Below are 19,443 nucleotides of genomic sequence, written 5' to 3'. Positions count from 1 at the left end.
CATCTCTTCTTCTTGGCCATATTACTCCCTCTGGTGGCTACCTGGGGGATCGCAGCAGGATCTCACACAAACATTAGTTTTTTGTGAGGATCTCAGTGTGTGTGTGTATATATATATATATATATATATATATATATATATATATATATATATATATATATATATATATATATATATATATATACATACATAGATACATAGATACATATATATATACAGAAATGAAATTTCCCCATTGTGGGATTAATAAAGTCATCTATCTATCTATCTATCTATCTATCTATCTATCTATCTATCTATCTATCTATCTATCTATCTATCTATCTATCTATCTATCTATCTATCTATCTATCTATCTATACACAGAGTACAGTACAGTATATACAGTACAGACCAAAGGTTTGGACACACCTTCTCATTCAAAGACTTTTCTTCATTTTCATGACTGAAAATTGTGGATTCACACTGAAGGCATCAAAACTGAATTAACACATGTGGATTTATATACATAACACAAAAGTGTGAAACAACTGAAAATATGTCATATTGTAGGTCCTTCAAAGTAGCTACCTTTTGATTTGATTACTGCTTTGCACACTCTTGGCATTCTCTTGATGAGCTTCAACAGGTAGTCACCTGAAATGTTTTTCACTTCACAGGTGTGCCCTGTCAGGTTTAAAAGTGTGATTTCTTGCCTTATAAATGAGGTTGGGACCAACAGTTGAGGTTTCTTCGTTTTTTCCAGAATCCGTTTTTTTTTAGGAGTTTTTCCTTACCGCGCGAAGGGGGGGTCTAAGGGCAGGGATGCCAGTATAGCTTAGTCAGTTTGTTAGTTCATTTTAGTATTTTCCTATTGAACTCTTTGTATTCATGATCCTTTTGAGTTCATGTTTACTTCGAAGCCCATCGAGACAAATGTTGTTGTGATTTTGGGCTATACAAATAAAATAAATTAATTAATCAGTTGTGTTGTCCAGAAGTCAGGTGGACACACATATGCTAGTCCTACTGAATAGACCTTCAAGCACTACACAGAAACTGGCTCACATGACTTTGAAAACTGTCATTTCCTTCCAGGAAAGGAAGACCAAGAGTCACCTCTGCTGTGGAGGATAAGTTCATCAGAATCACCTGCTTCAGAAATGGCAGGTTAACAGCAGCTCAGATTAGAGAGCAGGTCAATGGCACACAGAGTTCTAGCAGCAGACACATCTCTACAACAACTGTTAAAAGGAGACTGTGTGAATCAGGCCTTCATGGTAGAATATCTGCTAGGAAACCACTGCTAAAGAAAGGCAACAAGCAGAAGAGACTTGTTTGGGCTAAAGAACAAAGGAATGGACATTAGACCAGTGGAAGTCTGTGCTTTGGTCTGATGAGTCCAAATTGGAGATTTTTGGTTCCAACCACCGTGTCTTTGTGTGACGCAGAAAAGGTGAACGGATGGACTTTACATGCCTGGTTCCGACTATGAAGCATGGAGGAGGAGGTGTGATGGTGTGGGGGTGCTTTGATGGTGACACTGTTGGGGATTTATTCCAAATTGAAGGCATACTGAACCAGCATGGCTACCACAGCATCTTGCAGCAGCATGCTATTCTATCCGGTTTGCGTTTAGTTGGACCATCATTTATTTTTCAACAGGACAAAGACCCCAAACACACCTCCAGGGTGTGTGAGGGCTATTTGACCAAGAAGGAGAGTGATGGGGTGCTGCATCAGATGACCTGGCCTCCACAGTCACCGGACCTGAACCCAATGGAGATGGTTTGGGGTGAGCTGGACCACAGAGTGAAGGCAAAAGGGCCAACAAGTGCTAAGCATCTCTGGGAACTCCTTCAAGACTGTTGGAAGACCATTTCAGGTGACTACCTGTTGAAGCTCATCAAGACAATGCCAAAAGTGTGCAAAGCAGTAATCAAATCAAAAAGTGGCTACTATAAGGAACCAAGAATATGACATATTTTCAGTTATTTCACACTTTTTTGATATGTATGTAATTCCACGTGTTAATTCGTAGTTTTGATGCCTTCAGTGTGAAAATACAATGTTTTTAGTCATGAAAATAAAGAAAACCCTTTGAATGAGAAGGTGTGTCCAAACTTTTGGTCTGGTGTGTGTGTGTGTGTGGGTGGGTGTGTGTGCGTGTGTGTGTGGATGTGTGTGTGTGCGCACCTGATCCAACTTAAAAAATGAGCTTGGCATTACCAAATTTTTGATCATTTTAATTTACATCTATTTCGTGTTCCGCATTGGCTCCTCTGGCTGCAATTATATTTTTTTATTTATTTAATTGAATGTTAACCGTGTTAAATCAGATTACCTTGACTACCAATGCCGCCCAGCAGAGGGTGCAAGAACAATTCGCTGGTAGATGAAAACCGGAAATGCGTATGCCGAAATTGACCCCTTGCCCCACGCTGACGTCATCAGCACTCCTGTGTTTATTTATCTGTTCGATTTGTTTAACTGCTTTATTACCGAGGAGACAGGCAGAGACCGACATTTAAAATTAAGATTTTAACTAGATGTATTTGTGTCCTCCTTTACTTATACTATATATATATATATATATATATATATATATATATATATATATATATATATCGCTTCTAGTAATAATTAAAAAAGGAGATTACCTTGTCAAAATAAGAACAAAAACATAGCTAATCAAGATATAAGGAAGGTATCTTAATGTGCAGCGTTTTGTTTCATTAAATACGTTTTTAATTGAAAAATCAGAATCAGGTCTAAAAAAATTGTACATTTACAATTTTTTGATGTACATTTTACATCAAGTAAAATTGTACATTTTACTTGTACACAAGTAAAATTTTACTTGTACACAAGTAAAATGTCTATATTACATATTTACTGATGCTATGGAATATTGTGCTGCTCCATGTTAACGCTTGGAAATGCCTGAAAATAATTAACTCCTACAGCATCAGTGTTGCCTCTCTGGTTCAATATGTTCTCAAGATTTCTGTAGTATTGCACTAAGTTCCTCTCTTCTCACGTGTATTTATATTCTGCTGTAAAATATTCCTTTAAATACCACAATCGTCTCATATATCTAGGTCAAATTGACAATAAGGTGATTTCCCCTCTTTATGCCACACAACCAACCAATTCAATGTTGTTAGCAACCTGTTTTCAAGTGAGAAGCCAAACAACTGCAGTGAAAACTCCAAGTGTTTCTGCATTTTTGGAGAGGAAGGCAATCCCAGGTTTTCCTAGAAGGTTAACAAATTGGAGTGAAATCATGTCAGAACTTACACCTATAGTTCTCCTACGTCATTGATCACTCTTTCAGTGTAAAGCAGGTTTTGGGCCTCTGAGTATTGATGAAAGAGATGATAGTTACACTGTTATTTGGCCTTTGGTTGAGATGCAGAGAGCAGAGACTAGAAAATGCAGAGAAGAGTCAGTGGTTGAATGTAAATATATAGTCAAAACTATAAATATTTGGACAGAGACACATTTTTTTCCAATTTTGTTTCTGTACATTACCACAGTGAATTTTAAATAAAACAACTCCGATGCCATTGAAGTGCCGACTTTTAGCTTTTATTTCATGGGTTGAACAAAAAGATCGTATAGAAATGTGAAAAACGAAAGCCTTTTTTTAAACACGATCCCTTCATTTCATGGAGTTGTAAGTAATTGGACAAATGAAAAAACTGAAAAAAAATTGTCATTACTAATACTTTGTTGGCAATGACAGCCTGAAGTCTTGAACTCATGGACATCACCAGATGCTGGGTTTTCTCCTTCTGAATGCTCTGCCAGGCCTTTACTGCAGCGGCTTTCAGTTGCTGTTTGTTTGTGGGCCTTTATGTCTGAAGTTTAGTCTTCAACAAGTGAAAATGCTCAATTGGGCTAAGATCAGGTGACTGACTTGGCCATTCAAGAATATTCCACTTCTTTGCTTTAAGAAACTCCTGAGTTGCTTTGGCTGTATGTTTTGGGTCGTTGTCCATCTGTATTATGAAATGCCACCCAATCAGTTTGGCTGCATTCACCTGGATCTGTGCAGACAGTATGTCTCTGAACACCTTAGCTTGGTGCTTTGGGTCATGAGCTCCTCCACGCCTTCTCAATACTTTTCTCTTGACATCATTCTGGTAGAGGATGATTTTGGTTTCATTTGTCCAAAGAATGTTTTTCCAGAATTGTGCTGACTTTTTTAGATGCTTTTTAGCAAAGTCCAATCTAGCCTTCCTATTCTTGAGGCTTATAAGTGGCTTGCATCTTGCAGTGTACCCTCTGTATCTACTTTCATGCAGTCTTCTTTTTATGTTAGACTTGGATATTGATACGCCTACCTCCTGGAGAGTGTTGTTCACTTGGTTGGCTGTTGTGAACAGGTTCCTCTTCGCCATGGAAATGATTCTGCCATCATCCACCACTGTTTTCTTCCGTGGACGTCCAGGTCTTTTTGCGTTGCTGAGTTCACCAGTGCTTTCTTTCTTTCTCAGAATGTACCACACTGTTGAATTTTCCACTCCTAATACTGTAGCAATTTCTCGCATTGTTTTTTTCTGTTTTCCCAGCTTAATGATGGCTCCTTTCACCTGCATGGAGAGCTCCTTTGACCGCATGTTGTCTGTTCACAGCAAAATCTTCAAAATACAAGCACGAGTCCTCTAATCAACTCCAGGCCTTTTATCTGCTTCACTCATAATGACATAACAAGGGAATTGCCCACACCTGCCCAGGCAATAGCATGGAAGTCAATTGTCCAATTACTTACGAGCAAATGAAATGAAGGGATTGTTTTTCACAGGGTTTTTCACATTTTTATGCAATCTTTTTGTTCAACCCATGGAATAAAAGCTGAAAGTCTGCACTTCAATGGCATCTGAGTTGTTTTATTTAAAATTCAGTGGTTATGTACAGAAGCTATGTATGTATATGTATATATACACGCATGCACGCACGCACGCACGCACGCACGCACGCACGCACGCACACACACACACACACACACACACACCCCCACACACCCACACACCCACACACACACACACACACACACACTTCTGGGACTTCCAGATCCAGACTGATAGGATGGTAATGGCAAACCAACCAGACATTGTAGAGGTGGATAAAGAACAGAGCAAAGCCGTTGTGGTGGATGAAACATCAGGAAGAAGGAACATGAGAAACTGGAGAAATACCAGGGACTCAGAGAAGAACTGGAGAAAGCCTGGAAAGTGAAGGTGATAGTGGTGCCTGTGGTAATTGGAGCACTCGGGGCAGTAACCCCCAAGCTGGAGGAGTGGCTACAACAGATACCTGGAAAGACCTCAGACCTCTCAGTCCAGAAAAGCTCAGTGCTAGGAACAGCTAAGATACCACAAGACCCTCAAGCTCCCAGGCCTCTGGTAGAGGACCCGAGCTTGTGTGAGAAACCACCCGCGAAAAGGTTGAGAGAGGTGTTTTTTTTAATATATATAGCTGTTTCGCTTGCATTTTGAAGCATTTCCCACTGCTTGCCACTTAATAGTTTTCAATTTTTGAACTGGTGACTTCAACACTTTTTTTTCATTCTGTAGTAATATAAATTAGATATTTATATTTTGAACATTTTCCGATATTGCACATTAAGTAAAAGACTTTACACTTGGATAATTGCAATAAAACAGAGTGGTGATTGTTTTGAAATTGCATATCATCTGTGTGCATTTAGTTCAAAGCTGGAATACATTTACCTAAATCTATATGCTATATATAATTGAATGAATGATTATTGATATTGGTGAGGTTATTGATTTATATGTTATTTTTAAAATGTTAAAAAATGCAATAAAATTTGTTATTTTGAAACGTATTTTATGCACAAATAAGCTACATCATCTCTATAATAATTTATTAAAAATAGATTTCATGAAATCAATAACAAATTCAATTGTAAATAAAAATGCAACAACTACCCAAAAAGGACACAATAATTAAACTTTGAGAAGATTAGCACAAATCTAACCACAAAACTAAGATTTAAATAATAATGCCATTGTTTGGTATTATCATTTAAGTGTAAGAAACCAGGAGAAAGATTATATAATACACCAAATTTATTTACTATTTAATGTTTGGGTATTAGGGGAAAGAAATAATAATGACTACTTTTATATGACACTGATGTACATACAAAAAAAAATAATAAGCCCGCTCTTCAAATACAAACATGTTTTTATTCTACATCGAATCAATACTCTAGATGGATTTTAAAAAACGTTCAAACAAAACAAATTTAGAAGGAAGTAGTCCCTGAGCGGATGAATTAGGCGGATGTATACTGCAGTTGTAGGCCGCTCAGCTGATGTGAAGCTGCTAGGTAGAGAGAAAAGAGGAGCTGTTGCCCTGTCTGTTACAACTACAACACTGGAACAAATAGGTAACAACATTCGGTCAAATGTTGAATTTGACAACATTGACATCTCGACCAACAGTATTTGTAGATTTTCAGGTTATACCGTATCACCTCATTTCGGAAGACTGGTGATTCAGTTCTGCGTAATGTCTCGATTCCCGTTCCTGCTTTCCTGTTTTTTGTGTGTGTCTAAAATCTATCAGAGGCCATTTCTTTCTGGTGTTTGTGTGCTAACTGCTAGCTGCATGAAAAATCTTAAATAGAAACGGCCAATGGGGCGTTCAGTGCGTTCGGGTTGGGATACATTAAAGGTGAAGTTGTTTTTGAAAATCTAGGTTTCGGTGCCGTCCTGTCGAGCTGGCAAAGCGCTAGCCAAGAAGTGACAACAAGGCGAGCTAATATTGATTAGCATTTTTTTTTCTTTTTTGCTGTAACGCTCTTCTTGTTTGATTTAACGTCGCTGTACGTAACCTGCGTGACTGCCTTCAATAGCGAGTTCCTATTGATAAGGTTTGTAGTTGTTTAGTTGACTAGCAGGCCTAGCTATATATTTAGTTGCCAACTGTTTTACGTTTTTTCCTCATCTTGTTAAAGTCTTTTAAGAAAAAAAAAAGATTATTTCGTTAAGCTAGCATTAGCTTGCTAATCATTAACTAGCCTCGGACTCGGTGCTTGTCAGTTTGACCAATATATACGTAACGTTACGTGGATAAAACGATTAGCTTTCTTTGTACTTGTTGAAGTCTAAACATAAAAAAAACGTGCTCTTTGTTGGCACGCAATGACTATACAGTTTGGTTTAGCTGGTGTTGGCTAATTCCGTCGACACCGCCGCAGTGAGTGAGTGAGTTCAAGCCGTTGGCCTGAAGTCAGCTTAGGAAACATCGGGTAATCGTTACATTTGACCAATCTTGGCTAACCTTGGTCTTGAAATTGCTTTCTCGATATTAGCTTGTTTGTCTCGTCGTCTCCTACTTTTGACATTGCGGTATTTCGGGGGATTTGGTCTCCCCTCCCCAAGCAAACGTTACAGAGAAGGTGAGAGCATTTGTGTGCGTGATGTGCCTCATTTTGTTTTCCTTAAAACTTGTCAGCCATGCTCGTATCAAGGCTCGGATACGAACTTGGCGTTTTTTTAGTTGATGATTCGAGCTTTTGTTTTATTAAAAATACAGCCAGGGCTGCCTTTTATTCTCCCCCCTCCCCCGGCGTGTCGCTAGTTAGCCACAATTATTGGTCATTTTGGAGATCCTCCTTTGCGGTATAGTTTGAACTGCTAAGTACAACAAACAAGGGGAAAAACGACAACAAGCAGTTGTCGTCGTTTCTCTGGCATTTAATTACATGTCTACATAGGTTGACATACCGGTACGCCAACTACGCAGTTCAGTACAACCAGTGCTACATTAGCAAGTGTCACTGTTTTCACTGATGCAGCAGTTTGACCTATTAGTTATTTTATTGACATCCCAGTTTTTATTTTCTAAATATATTTGACCTTTTTATGTTGGATTTCCTTCATAAAACGAGGATGGAGTAACTGCTGTCAAAATGTGTGGTACTTGCTAGTGGCTAAATGCTAACGACAGTCGATGGTGTCAGAAAACTACGTCAGAAATATAGGCCTCTGTTGATCGTGGGTTCAAAAAAAGCTGGACATTTGGATGTCAGTTGGTTTACACCATGAAACGGATTAAAAACTCTGTCATTTAGTACCTTTTAGCAAATCCCAACCACACACGAGTACATTGTGACTTAGAATGGTCGAGTAACAAAGGCTGGGATGTGCAGGCCTGACATGGCCCTGGGATTTTGAGGTGTTACGTATTTATCTGTTTAATATTCACAAAATCGTCAGGTTGAGTTTAAAACCAAAATCTGTTCATTTGATTTAGTTTATTTTCCATTCAGGAGAAAGTATGTAGGTTATGCACGTTTCTGCTTATCATAAATTCAAGCTGTTCAGCTTTTTATGTTCACATTGTTTTGTTTTTTAAATTATGTATCTGCACCCTCATTTATTAAAATGTGCACTTTCCAGATCCACATGATTAGACATGGTTAAAAAGCCAAAGGCTAGTCTTCACCTGTGTAAAAAAAACAAAGAAACAGACATAGATACAACATATTTATAGAAAAACTTACTATACAATGGATACAATACAACATCCCATTTCACATTTAATCACAGCATCAAAACAAGATTTTCTTGTAGTGTTGGCAGCTGTAGGTCTTCATAAGCCACATATTCAATTTGAGATTTTGCATCTTAACAGTTTTTATTAAAAGAAAATACTTGTTTTCTAATTTACAGGGATACTTAAAGATGTTTAAAGGGTTCTTAAAATAGTATTTTTATTAGTAGAGTCTGGTATATAAATATATATTTTAAAATAATTCTGAATACATTTTAGACAACTATTTGCCCTTAAAGGATAAATTTGGTTATACAAGTGCTTAAACCTTAAAGAAAATTTAATGTTGAGGCCCTTAAGCGTTTCCAGTAAGATAACTGAAATACTGATTTTAATGTCATGAGACTCTATTGCAAAAACCAAATCAAATAGTAAACCATGTTGGTTTTATGTGCATCAGAAATTCATTTGACTCATTTAAAACAGTTTAGATTAAACATAGATGAATAAAATGAAGGCTTCCTTAATTTAAAGTTTTATTTTCTTAACTGTAGGTTTTATGCTACACCCATGAGGCCTAAATAGTGTAGATAGTGCTTGGTCTGTTGTTTATTTGATCATGCCTTCTTGATGTGGTAGAAAGATGTTTGTGAAAGGGGGTGTGGGGTTTGAATGGATGAGCTGGTTCAGTTGTAAATCCTGAAAAAGCAACCTGTCTGAAATGAGCACAGCGTGTTCCTTTACCAATATTCTTTTATGGTTTTTGTCTTTGATTTGCAGTGAATGGTAGTGTCTAGAAAGGGTATGTCCCTTCAGGAGAGAGGTGCCAATGTCCAACCGGCCTAATTCCAATCCAGGGGGGTCACTGCGCCGTTCACAGAGGAACACTGCTGCGGCCCAGCCACAAGACCACACAGTAGCTGGAAGGTGAGACGGCCTGCGTGTTGGCTATTTGATGAAGGTACCAGCGTATATGACTGGTTTATAATCAGAACATTGTCTGTGTTACTATTGGCTCTTTAACACAGAAGCTGAAGCTCCAGTGCAAACATTCTTTGAATTACCGTAACTCTTCAACCGTTTACGGAATGAACGTAACTCCAGCTGAAAAATGCAGCCTTGTGCTGATATGCAACACTGTACGGTAGTGAAATGCTTACACAATCATTGTAAATCAGCTAATGCTGTTGCATAGAAAAGCAAACGATCGAAGCGTGATGGTGTGTCAAAGAGTGTATTATTTAGTTGTCGCCGGTGGATCTCTACTGTTAATGGGTTAATGGAATAAAGTTGTTGAATTAAAAAAGAAAGAAAACTCAACAAGTAAATCTAATGCTGTTGTTTTAACATGTATTTGCAGTGTGTCCTTATGATTTTCAAATATATAGATGAAGTGGTTTACAGATATTGTGTACATTCTACAGATGCAATGGTACACTTTCCCCATGATTCGGTTCCAACCTCGATTTGCGTCAAAGTTTGTAAAAAACAGAAAATTCAGAAAAAGTTTTTTTTTATTTGCTTATAAACAAGCAATGAAAAAAAACTATTCACATGGTTTATACTAAACCTGGTGTAATGCAATAAAAATTAAATGATAAATTGTTCAATTTAAGACAGTATTTGTTTGACACTTTTGGTGTGAACATACTGGTATGCAATATGGATACAACAATTCACTTTCCCCACGATTCGGTTCGGTGGCTCGGTTTTTATACTGTGATTTGTAGCATCTTTACTAGATTCCTTTCAGAAACTCACTTTGTTTTTAAACTTTACAGGTTGCAGACAGAGCAGACAAAACACAAAACAAATTCCCCACCTGAAAGTAGAAGACACAATTCTAAAGCTCCCAAAGCCACAGCCAGCTCCGCTACCGGCCAGTCCAGAGGGCACAGCTCAAGAAGGTATCCATGTTTGTCCATTTTGTTCTTAGTGTTTGTGTTTGTTTGTTTTTAGAGTTTTTCTTACCTCTCTTACTTATTTATGCTGGAAAGGTGGTTAATGTAGTTCTATTTCTGGTCAGATGCAATCAATATTCCTCTAAACTTGAGCATTTGTCTGATATTAGTTTTAAGATGCTGTCCTGTTTTTTTCCGTTTTTTTTCTCCTGAACAGAAGCGGCCTTACTCTGTCCGTGGCTTCATTTGTTTTGCAAGACGACCCTGAGACTGCAGGAACGTCTGAACAAGAGCGATCGGGCCATTTTTCAAAAAGTGAGGGCACCCGCGGACTCAAACGAAGCGAAGCTCCCGACCAAATCAGCGTCCTTGGACCGACCCCTTCCAAGAAGTCCAAACCCATCCACCAACCCCGAGACAATACCTCAGAGACCAAGAAAGGCCCAGCTAAGTCCAAGAAGAGACCTGTGGCCTCAGACTCCTCTGCGTCATCAGGTCGAGGTCAGAGCAAAAAGAGTGTGGTTGCTGGGGGCTCCCCAAGTCAGAAAAGGAAAAAATCAGACACTCTCCCCGGTCTAAGTAGTACCGCTGCTTCCCTCGCTAATTGTAGTGAGGGCAGAACTGCAAAACCCACCAAGCTGGCGTCTAAATCAGCCGCCTCAGCCAAAGCTGGGTGTAGCAACGTGACAGACTCCTCCTCTTCTGCTTCATCCTCTTCCTCTTCCTCCATAACAGGCACCAATAGCACTGCCACACAGGGTGCCCGAGTCAAACAGGGAAAAGATCAGAGCAAAGCGCGCCGCTCTCGCTCAGCGTCTAGCCCCTCCCCGCGCCGTAGCACACGAGACAAGGAACAGGCCAAAACCACCAGCTCGTCAAAATTTGAGTGGGCAGCCCGCTTTAACCCCAAAGTCAACCTGCCAAAACCCAAACTGTCTTTACCCGGATCCTCCAAAACTGAGACCTCCAAGCCCGGCCCATCAGGACTGCAAGCTAAACTAGCAAGTGAGTCTCAGCCCTTCATGTCAGCATCTGCCATCAAAGCATTGTAGCAGCAGCAGTAGTCACAAATCCCACTCCTTCATGCAGGATGGAAATGCTTCCATCAAATGTTTGTCAATCTCCTGTAAGACATAGAAGAAAACAAAAAAAGTTTGCTACAGACCAGACAGAATTTACCCAACTAATATGAAAGGGAAAGTGCAGCTTTGGTAAAACACGTGAACTTATGTAAAAGGAAAAAAAAACAACGAACAATTGGTGACAGTTTTTTCTTTACGCAAAAATGAAATATTGGTAAAATTTTATAATGCCTAAATGTCAGGTTGCTTGATGGGACAAATTTGAACAATTATGTAGCTCCAACAGAATAGTTAGTCATGGTTGAACCAAAGCATGGTTGCTCTGTGATTTATGTTCACGTTAGCCTAGCCATCGTAATGGTGATCCCAGGTGAGCTGCAACCTTTCCTGTTCTAGCAAGAGTGGAAACAGCTGTGGTCTGCTGCACCGTTAGCCCCAACGTTGAACATATTTGGTGTTTGAAGATGTTCTTCTGATTTAAATATGGGTCAAACTTTCCGTCACTCATGTCAAACCAGCTGATTTTTCTGGGAATCATTTCGATTTTTGATTTAGTTCTGACAGCTTTTGTGAAGCTACTGTTCTTAAAAATTCACGTCAGATGAGTATTACATTGCTGCTTCATTTTTTGATGCTTTTTAGTTAAAGTTCAGCTTACTTTGAATGTCTCTTCGTGGTGGAATGAATATATTTTGATGGTGACAAAAAGCAGAAAAACCTGCTCCCTAAAGGTAACATCCTGTTAGCTTGAGGGCAAACTTTAGTCACAGCTGCATAAAGTGATTTCTGATATGGAACTTTTTGCTTTAGGGTCAGAGTTTTGGTTTAAAACATAAGCAAAGAGTTTTGGTTGTTTAGGATCAGGATCACAGTGAGGCGTTTTGTCATAGATAACGTTATGTTGGTATAAAAAAAAACAAATGTTTCTGTTTTTCTGCTCTGCTGAAATGCAGCATGTTTAGTTTTCAGCAATTTGAACAAGATCACATTTCACATCAAGCATCAGACCTGAAACTAGAGATCAGCAAAATGTACGCATACATGTTTACATAACAGGACACGTTTCATTTCAGAAGGATTGTAAGTACACTAAACAGTCTCCTTATTTAGATGATATGAAAACTTTTTCAACTTGGTGCTTCTTTAAATATTCTTTTATTTATTTGTGTATTTGAACAATAAATTCTGTTAGTTACCTTTCCTCATTCTCCATGGAAAGGATTGCGCGGTTCCATGCTGTGACAGCGCTTTGGTCGCTGCACAAATGGAGGGGTTGAGCAAAATTGAAAATGCAGATGCTAAAGGACTTCTAAAATCCCACAGTATTGGTTCTGGATCGACTCTTAGTTCAAAGTATTTAAAAATGTAAGAAAGTCCCAACATTACAGTTTCATGTGCAGCCTTTCCTAACAGCGAGGAAGCAGCAAAACCGGGACTTGAATTCACGCCATTTAAAAGATGAGTTACATAAACAAGACTTTGGTTTGTTTGTTTTTCTTTACGTTATAAAAAATATTGCTAGTACCAAATTCAGGTGATAACCTTAATGTCTTTCTTGGTGCGGATTACGGCTGGGTGTTATCATCCAGAAAAAGAACTGATTTCATTTTTAACCCATATGTTGACAGTTCAGTTTTGTTTATGATTTGACAATTCAATTTTATATTATTTATTTTCCTTACTTTACTATTTTAAAGCCATATTTGATCATTCAAATAGACAGTGCAGTGATTTAACACAACAAGGGAGGAATTCTTATGAAAAGAAAGCATTTTAAGAAAAATCCTGGCATATATTTGAACAATGTTATGCCTGAATAAGATAGGAGAAACTGTTTGACAGTAGATCAGTTGGTTAGAAGGTTTTTAGTCTTCCAGGTCATGTTTCTCAGGATTCTGTTCTTCAGGTCAACTTCACCTTAAGGGTTTCTTTTGAACATGTTAGGATTCTTGTTTGATGTAGCTTCTTCAGAGCAGTCAAATGTTTTCCAGTCCAGTCCTGCTGCTCTGAAGATCAGAACAAAGTATAAAACTTCGGTCTTTCCTGTTAACCAACACGTTTTCAAAAGTTTCACTGTGTCATTTCTCTCATTTCTCAACGAGTACGGCTTTTCTGTACAACTTCTGTATTTAAAGTGTGACTTTGAAGTCTGATCCTTTTTCACTGGTTCCAAACTGGAGTTTCTTTGTGGCGCCGTCACAAGATTTAAAGAGCATCAATTCACTTTAGTGGAGCAGATTTCCTCCCCCTAACATTAGTTGGAACACCTTCCCTACCTTACATTTTTGTTTTTGTTTTTTATAAATGACAGAAAAAGGATTTATAGAATTGTGGTATCATTTTTTTTAAATTTGTTTTTCATTTGGAATCTAATCATTAAGCGTTTCGGCAAAGGGAAATCCTTTAAATTGCTGTATTTCTGTAATTTATTGGAATTAATTGTATCTCATTCAGTCACATGTAAACTGTGTTGACCTTTTTGAGTGGTCCTGACAACAATCTGCTTTTTAACTACTTTTTTTGTGTTTTTTTTGTGTTTCTGCTCAAAAGAACACGTACCATATTTTGTTTTGAGTGCAAGCTACTACTGGTAGACTGATAGAGGGCACTGTAGGTGTTTTTATTTGTATTTGCTATAGACAGCAACACAGAAGAAGCAGCACTGCTCAGTTTTACGCCAGGATTGGGGCGACTTGTACTCCAGTGCGACTTTTACGTGATTCTTTATTATTATTATTTGTAATAGATTTTTTTGGCTGCTGCAACTTATGGAGCAGAAAAGATGATAACCATGTTTTCATCTGTCATAAAGCAATTTTAGGCAATATAAGTTTAAAATACAAGACATTTGAGCACTCAAAAGGATGTTCCAAACATAAAGATGGAGGGTGCAGTGTGGGGGTTAGGGTGGTCTGTGTGTTCTGTGTGTGTAACTCAAGTGGGCTCGGTCATGGATTTCAGTCCAAATGGAGAAACTCCTCCTCAGTTGGGTTTCACGTGTGTGCCCACCTACTGACCAGTGCTTTCAGTGTCTGGAAGGACTGACGAGCTGCTGTGTTTTTAAAAGGGGGAATCTGTACGAACTTTTCTATTTTTACACTCTGTTCCTTTAATCTGCAATGGTAAGTGTCTTTCTAACAGCCGCTCTGTGTTTGTTTCATTTATCATGGGAATGAAACCAGACTGTTCAACCATCCTATACAGTAGGAAAAAGATTTTGTTCAATTTATGTATGTCACTCTTTTTCATGGGTATCGAATGTTTATGTATTGAATAATGAGTCACAGATCTAGCATGAAGGTTGTCCTGTCATAGGGCATGGACATGTTTCTATTAATATCCAGCTGGCTGGTTGTATAGAGCACTGAAAGGGTAACACCAGTCCTTTTGCTGTATTGGAAAATTGATGTGTGCATCAACACTAACTCTAAAAATCAAAGTAACTGAGACATTCTCTACTCAGAAACTAAAAATATGAACTTTAACACATTTTCATCACTTGCATAACTGTCTGAATAACAAATGTTTTGTACATTTTCCACAGATGAGCAGTATTGAACTGAGATGTCTTCTTATAAATGATAAGACTCATTTGGGTTTGATTTTGAGTAACATAACGAATGAATTCAAGCTGACATACATCTCCGGGATTATTTGTGTTGAAGTTTTTTTTTTTGGTCTCCTTTAAACAAAGACTTGAGAAGATCCACCAAGAAGCGCAGCGAGTCTCCTCCAGCAGAGCTCCCCAGCTTTCGGCGGAGCACACGGCAGAAGACCACGGGCTCCTGTGCCAGCACCAGGTAGGGCTTGACCAATTGCTCTACTGAATTCAGTATTTTGGAGTATAGTTCATTGAACTCTTGTTTTAAAATATTGATCGTTCTGACTTGCTAGTTTTCTGATTGTATCCAGATATTTTGCAAAGGAAAAAGTTACTTAATAAAACCTGATTACGTCGGTGAATGTTCTCATTCAACCAGATGGTGTTGTTTGAGGTTGAGTCATAGCAACTGGACTTAAAATCTTTGTCCTAACGTTTCGCTGCTCATCCAGGTGACTTCATCAGTTGTCAGACTCAATTTCAAGACAATACCTGAAAGTAAAAAAGTGTAGTTTCTCACAGTCCTAATTCTTAATAATAAAATGTGTGTGGTGTCTGTCTTTAACTTGATGCTTTTGTTTAAGAAACAGGATCCAGTGTTCATTCTGTTTGCCCTTATGTTTTATTTTTAATTATTTTTTTTTTTAATGTGTCTCAGTCGGCGGGGTTCAGGCCTGGGCAAGCGCGGGGCAGCTGACTCTCGCCGCCAAGAGAAAATGGCCGACTCCGACAACAACCAAGATGGGGCCAACTCATCAGCCGCTCGTACCGATGAAGCTTCACAAGGGGCCTCAGGTACCATCAACACGGGTCACTTTCATAATCTAATATCAGTTTGTGTGACGTTTATGACCATTAAAAAATATATTTGAGCTGTGATGGTAAAGAGTTGTTATCAATAAATAAGAAAACAAAGTAGAGACGAAGCTTTTTCTAATGTCATGTGCTATTCAAACGTATGTACAATTGTCTGCCCAGTGTGAGAGTTTGTTCACATCTTCAGTTTCTTTGTTTTTTTTATGGTATGAACATATTTATGAATTTTTAGGTAAAAGCACCAACAAAAAGAAACAAAATATCAACAGGTATTCCTATGACTATATATAGTAGTGGTTGGATGGCTCAGTTGGCTGGGTGTAGGACTGGCGGGATTGCGGGGTTTGCTTCTCAGATGGTCCTAATCCAGTGTGTGGGTCCTTTGGAAAGACCCTTCATGCTACTGCCTAACTATGTAGCTACCAGGGGGCCCAACTCTGGGTCTCCCTGTGCCGGTCCGCAGCCTGACTCAAATACAGAGTTGTGTCAGGAAGGGCATCTGGTGTAAAAATCTCTGCCAACCATTTTTTAATTGTGAGTTAATTGTGAGCTTGTGGAAGATAAAGGTAGAACCTGTAGAGCTCATTGTTGAGGAAGCCGGTGCGGCCTGCAGGCATTTTGGATCTTCTATGTAAAAGAAATTCAGCAAATTGATTGTTTTTAATAAGTAAGCTGTATCATAAATAATATTTTTATACAGATCTCTGATGAAAATACCCAGACATGTCAAGAGCGTGCTTGTGTAGTAAATTTTTCTGGATTTAACTTGATTGTTCTTCTTTGTCAGCTTCGAGTTCAGTAGCTGGAGCAGTGGGTATGACAACCTCTGGAGAAAGTGAGTCTGATGATTCGGAAATGGGAAGGCTTCAAGGTATGTTGAGCTGCAAGCACAGGTTTGAGTTTAAAAACATTTTTTTTTTTTTTTCAAAGATTTAGTTTTCTGAATTTTACAATATCTGTATCTCCTCCAGCTTTGCTGGAGGCCCGAGGTCTCCCTCCTCACCTCTTTGGGCCTTTGGGACCTCGTATGTCACAGCTGTTCCATAGGACCATAGGCAGTGGAGCCAGTAAGTTCTGTCCTTCAGAATTTCTAAACTTATTATCTTCTTTCTCTTTCGGCTTTTCCCATCAGGGGTCGCCACAGCGAATCATCCTTTTCCACCTCACTCTGTCATGAACATCTTCTATCCTAACATTAGCCAACTTCATGTCCTCTGTTAAGACATCCATATATCTCCTCTTTGGCCGTCCTCTTGCCCTCCTGCCAGGCAGCTCCATCTCCAACATCCTTCTACCAATATATCCACTATCCCTCCTCTGAACATGTCCAAACCATCTCAGTCTAATGATAATTAAAAAAAAAAAAACCTTTGTTTTCCAGGTTCCAAGGCTCAGCAGCTGCTGCAGGGCCTTCAGGCCACTGGCGACGAGTCTCAGCAGCTCCAAGCTGCGATTGAGATGTGCCAGCTGTTGGTGATGGGCAACGAGGAAACTCTGGGTGGTTTTCCAGTCAAAAGTGTGGTGCCGGCTCTGGTAGGTCATACTGGACTAACTTTACTAAGTTAACAAGGCTGCGACTTTCTATGAATTCTGTATTTTGATCTTTGGATTAATTTAATTTCTTTCACTTTAACACATTTGATGTTCAAGTAACCACTAAGACTTAATATTCTCCAACTTTTTATTTATTCATTTATTTTTTTACAGATTACACTCTTACAAATGGAACATAACTTTGAAATTGTAAGTATATTCTCTCTCATTGTTGTATGTGTGTTTTTAATGTGTATTAATTGCATTTATTCTTTACTCTCAGATGAACCATGCCTCACGTGCACTCACCTACATGATGGAGGCGCTCCCCCGGTCGTCCGCAGTGGTGGTTGATGCAATTCCTGTCTTCCTAGAGAAGGTAAAGAACTTTCTGGACATACACCCACTGTCTGCTACGCCCTATGAGTTATTGCTGACTGGAGTTCTGGAGTCTCCATGAAATAAACCATCTTGCTTTCATGAAACAAACTACCGTAAATTCCGGGCTATAGAGCACACCTGATAACAAGCCGCGCCCTCTACATTTTTAAAGGATGAACTATTTTATACACACAAAAGCCGCACCTGTATATTGGCCGCATGTGCCCACGTTTAATCATATTGTTTGAACATGTTGTAGCGTACGTTCTGCACGTCGCCAACAGTCTCAGAGAGGGAGACACAAATGCTAATTGCATATTCTTCTTTCCAGTGTTATAGCCTATTTATTTGAACACACTCACAAACAGCATGGAAGTCTCTTGTGCTCACAGTCACCTCAGTCATGGTGAGGAACTTTACACCCACAATTCCCCACTTCCCGTGAGTCTTACAGGCTGAAGGCGGGGCTAACCCCCGGGTCCCCACACTGTGTTGTAGTGTGCCAAAACCGCCCGCGTGTGTAAGGAGGAGGGAGTGCGTGCAGCGGAAGGAGGGGAGAGCGCGCGTGCAATGAGTGAGAGCAAGAGCAGCGAAACTGTGTTGGGGTGTGTGTTTGTTTGTTATACAGAGTGAAAGAGGACTGTAATAAAGGAAGGTTTCCCCCAGAAGAAGATGAAAGATTATTTATTATCCCGCTCTGGGGGTCTGAACGGGGGAAGTGAACAACCGAAAGAGGAAAGAAAGAAAAAAAGTAATGGCAGGAAAAGGTTCAACACATGATATATTTACAAAGAAAGACTGTAAACAGTTTTAAAAGTTGTAGTTTTTCGTTTCCAAACAGTTCCTATGACACAGCAGCAATATGGTAGTAACAGGGCTGATTAAAAAAAACAGACCGGTAAAAGTCATTGAGAGCAGCAGTAACTTATAGGCGCACACGCGCCTCTGTACACAGGCAAGAGCTGTGCAGCGCGTGCGCTGGAAGTTTTCTTCCACAACAGTGACGCACCATTACACAGCACTAACAGGGCTGGTTTAAAAAACATGAACGTAAAAGTCACTGAGCTTTCTTCATCTTCCTCCTGTGCACTGAAACCATGGAAGTCTTCCTCCTCAGTGTCGGATTGGAATAGCCTCAGACACTGTTGGCCACACACTCTCTCTGTGTCTCCTCTGTTGTTGCTGTCAGTGTCACTCTGAGGTAAATTCACTCCTGAGCTTGCGCTGTCCTCTCCGTCAGCAGACCGGCTTTTCCAAACCTGTTGGTGATGGTGGATTTTTTTCACACTGCTGTTAAAGATTGCTTTTAACTTGAAAGCTGTGTCATATTGTAGTGGCGGTCACGTGCACGTTGGGTCTAATAGCAGCAAGGGATTGTGGGATGCGGCCAAAATAGGGCTGAGCATGGATGTTTCTTTCTGTTGCACCATGACTGAGGGGTCTAAGAGCAGAAGTGACCTCCATGCTGTTTGGCTGCTTGTGGGTGTGTCAATATAAATGGCTTGATGCCAGAAATGAGAGGATGCAACCAGCTTCTCTCATAGCCTCCTCCTGAGATCTTTCAGAGTCAAGAGGTGCATAGTTAATGGATAAGTTCCATTACTTTCAATCATAT

At 39.4% G+C, this 19,443-nt stretch overlaps 1 protein-coding gene across 7 annotated transcripts in view; it reads left to right on the top strand.

Annotated features, from left to right (window-relative positions):
• The first annotated feature begins 6,224 nt into the window (after positions 1–6,224).
• trip12 (thyroid hormone receptor interactor 12) overlaps positions 6,225–19,443 on the top strand; it is a 33,126-nt gene continuing 19,907 nt past the window's right edge. The window contains exons 1-11 of one of the 7 annotated variants that reach the window (XM_023962037.2): positions 6,225–6,403; positions 9,295–9,441; positions 10,296–10,421; positions 10,633–11,420; positions 15,192–15,297; positions 15,757–15,893; positions 16,702–16,785; positions 16,886–16,981; positions 17,296–17,447; positions 17,622–17,657; positions 17,731–17,826. In XM_023962037.2, the coding sequence (XP_023817805.1) occupies positions 9,344–9,441; positions 10,296–10,421; positions 10,633–11,420; positions 15,192–15,297; positions 15,757–15,893; positions 16,702–16,785; positions 16,886–16,981; positions 17,296–17,447; positions 17,622–17,657; positions 17,731–17,826 (1,719 nt within the window). In that variant the 5' untranslated portion in view covers positions 6,225–6,403; positions 9,295–9,343. Of the gene's footprint in view, positions 6,404–6,636; positions 7,418–9,294; positions 9,442–10,295; positions 10,422–10,632; positions 11,421–15,191; positions 15,298–15,756; positions 15,894–16,701; positions 16,786–16,885; positions 16,982–17,295; positions 17,448–17,621; positions 17,658–17,730; positions 17,827–19,443 lie in introns of those variants that run through there. The other 6 variants (XM_023962042.2, XM_023962040.2, XM_078956499.1 and 3 more) reach the window with 6 other exon arrangements.

This window comes from Oryzias latipes, chromosome 13, assembly GCF_053564925.1.
Source record: "Oryzias latipes strain Hd-rR chromosome 13, Olatipes_Hd-rR_3.1".
Taxonomy (NCBI): Eukaryota; Metazoa; Chordata; class Actinopteri; order Beloniformes; family Adrianichthyidae; genus Oryzias; species Oryzias latipes.
Note: the sequence above shows the minus strand (reverse complement) of the source record. Positions and strands in the feature narration are given on the sequence as shown.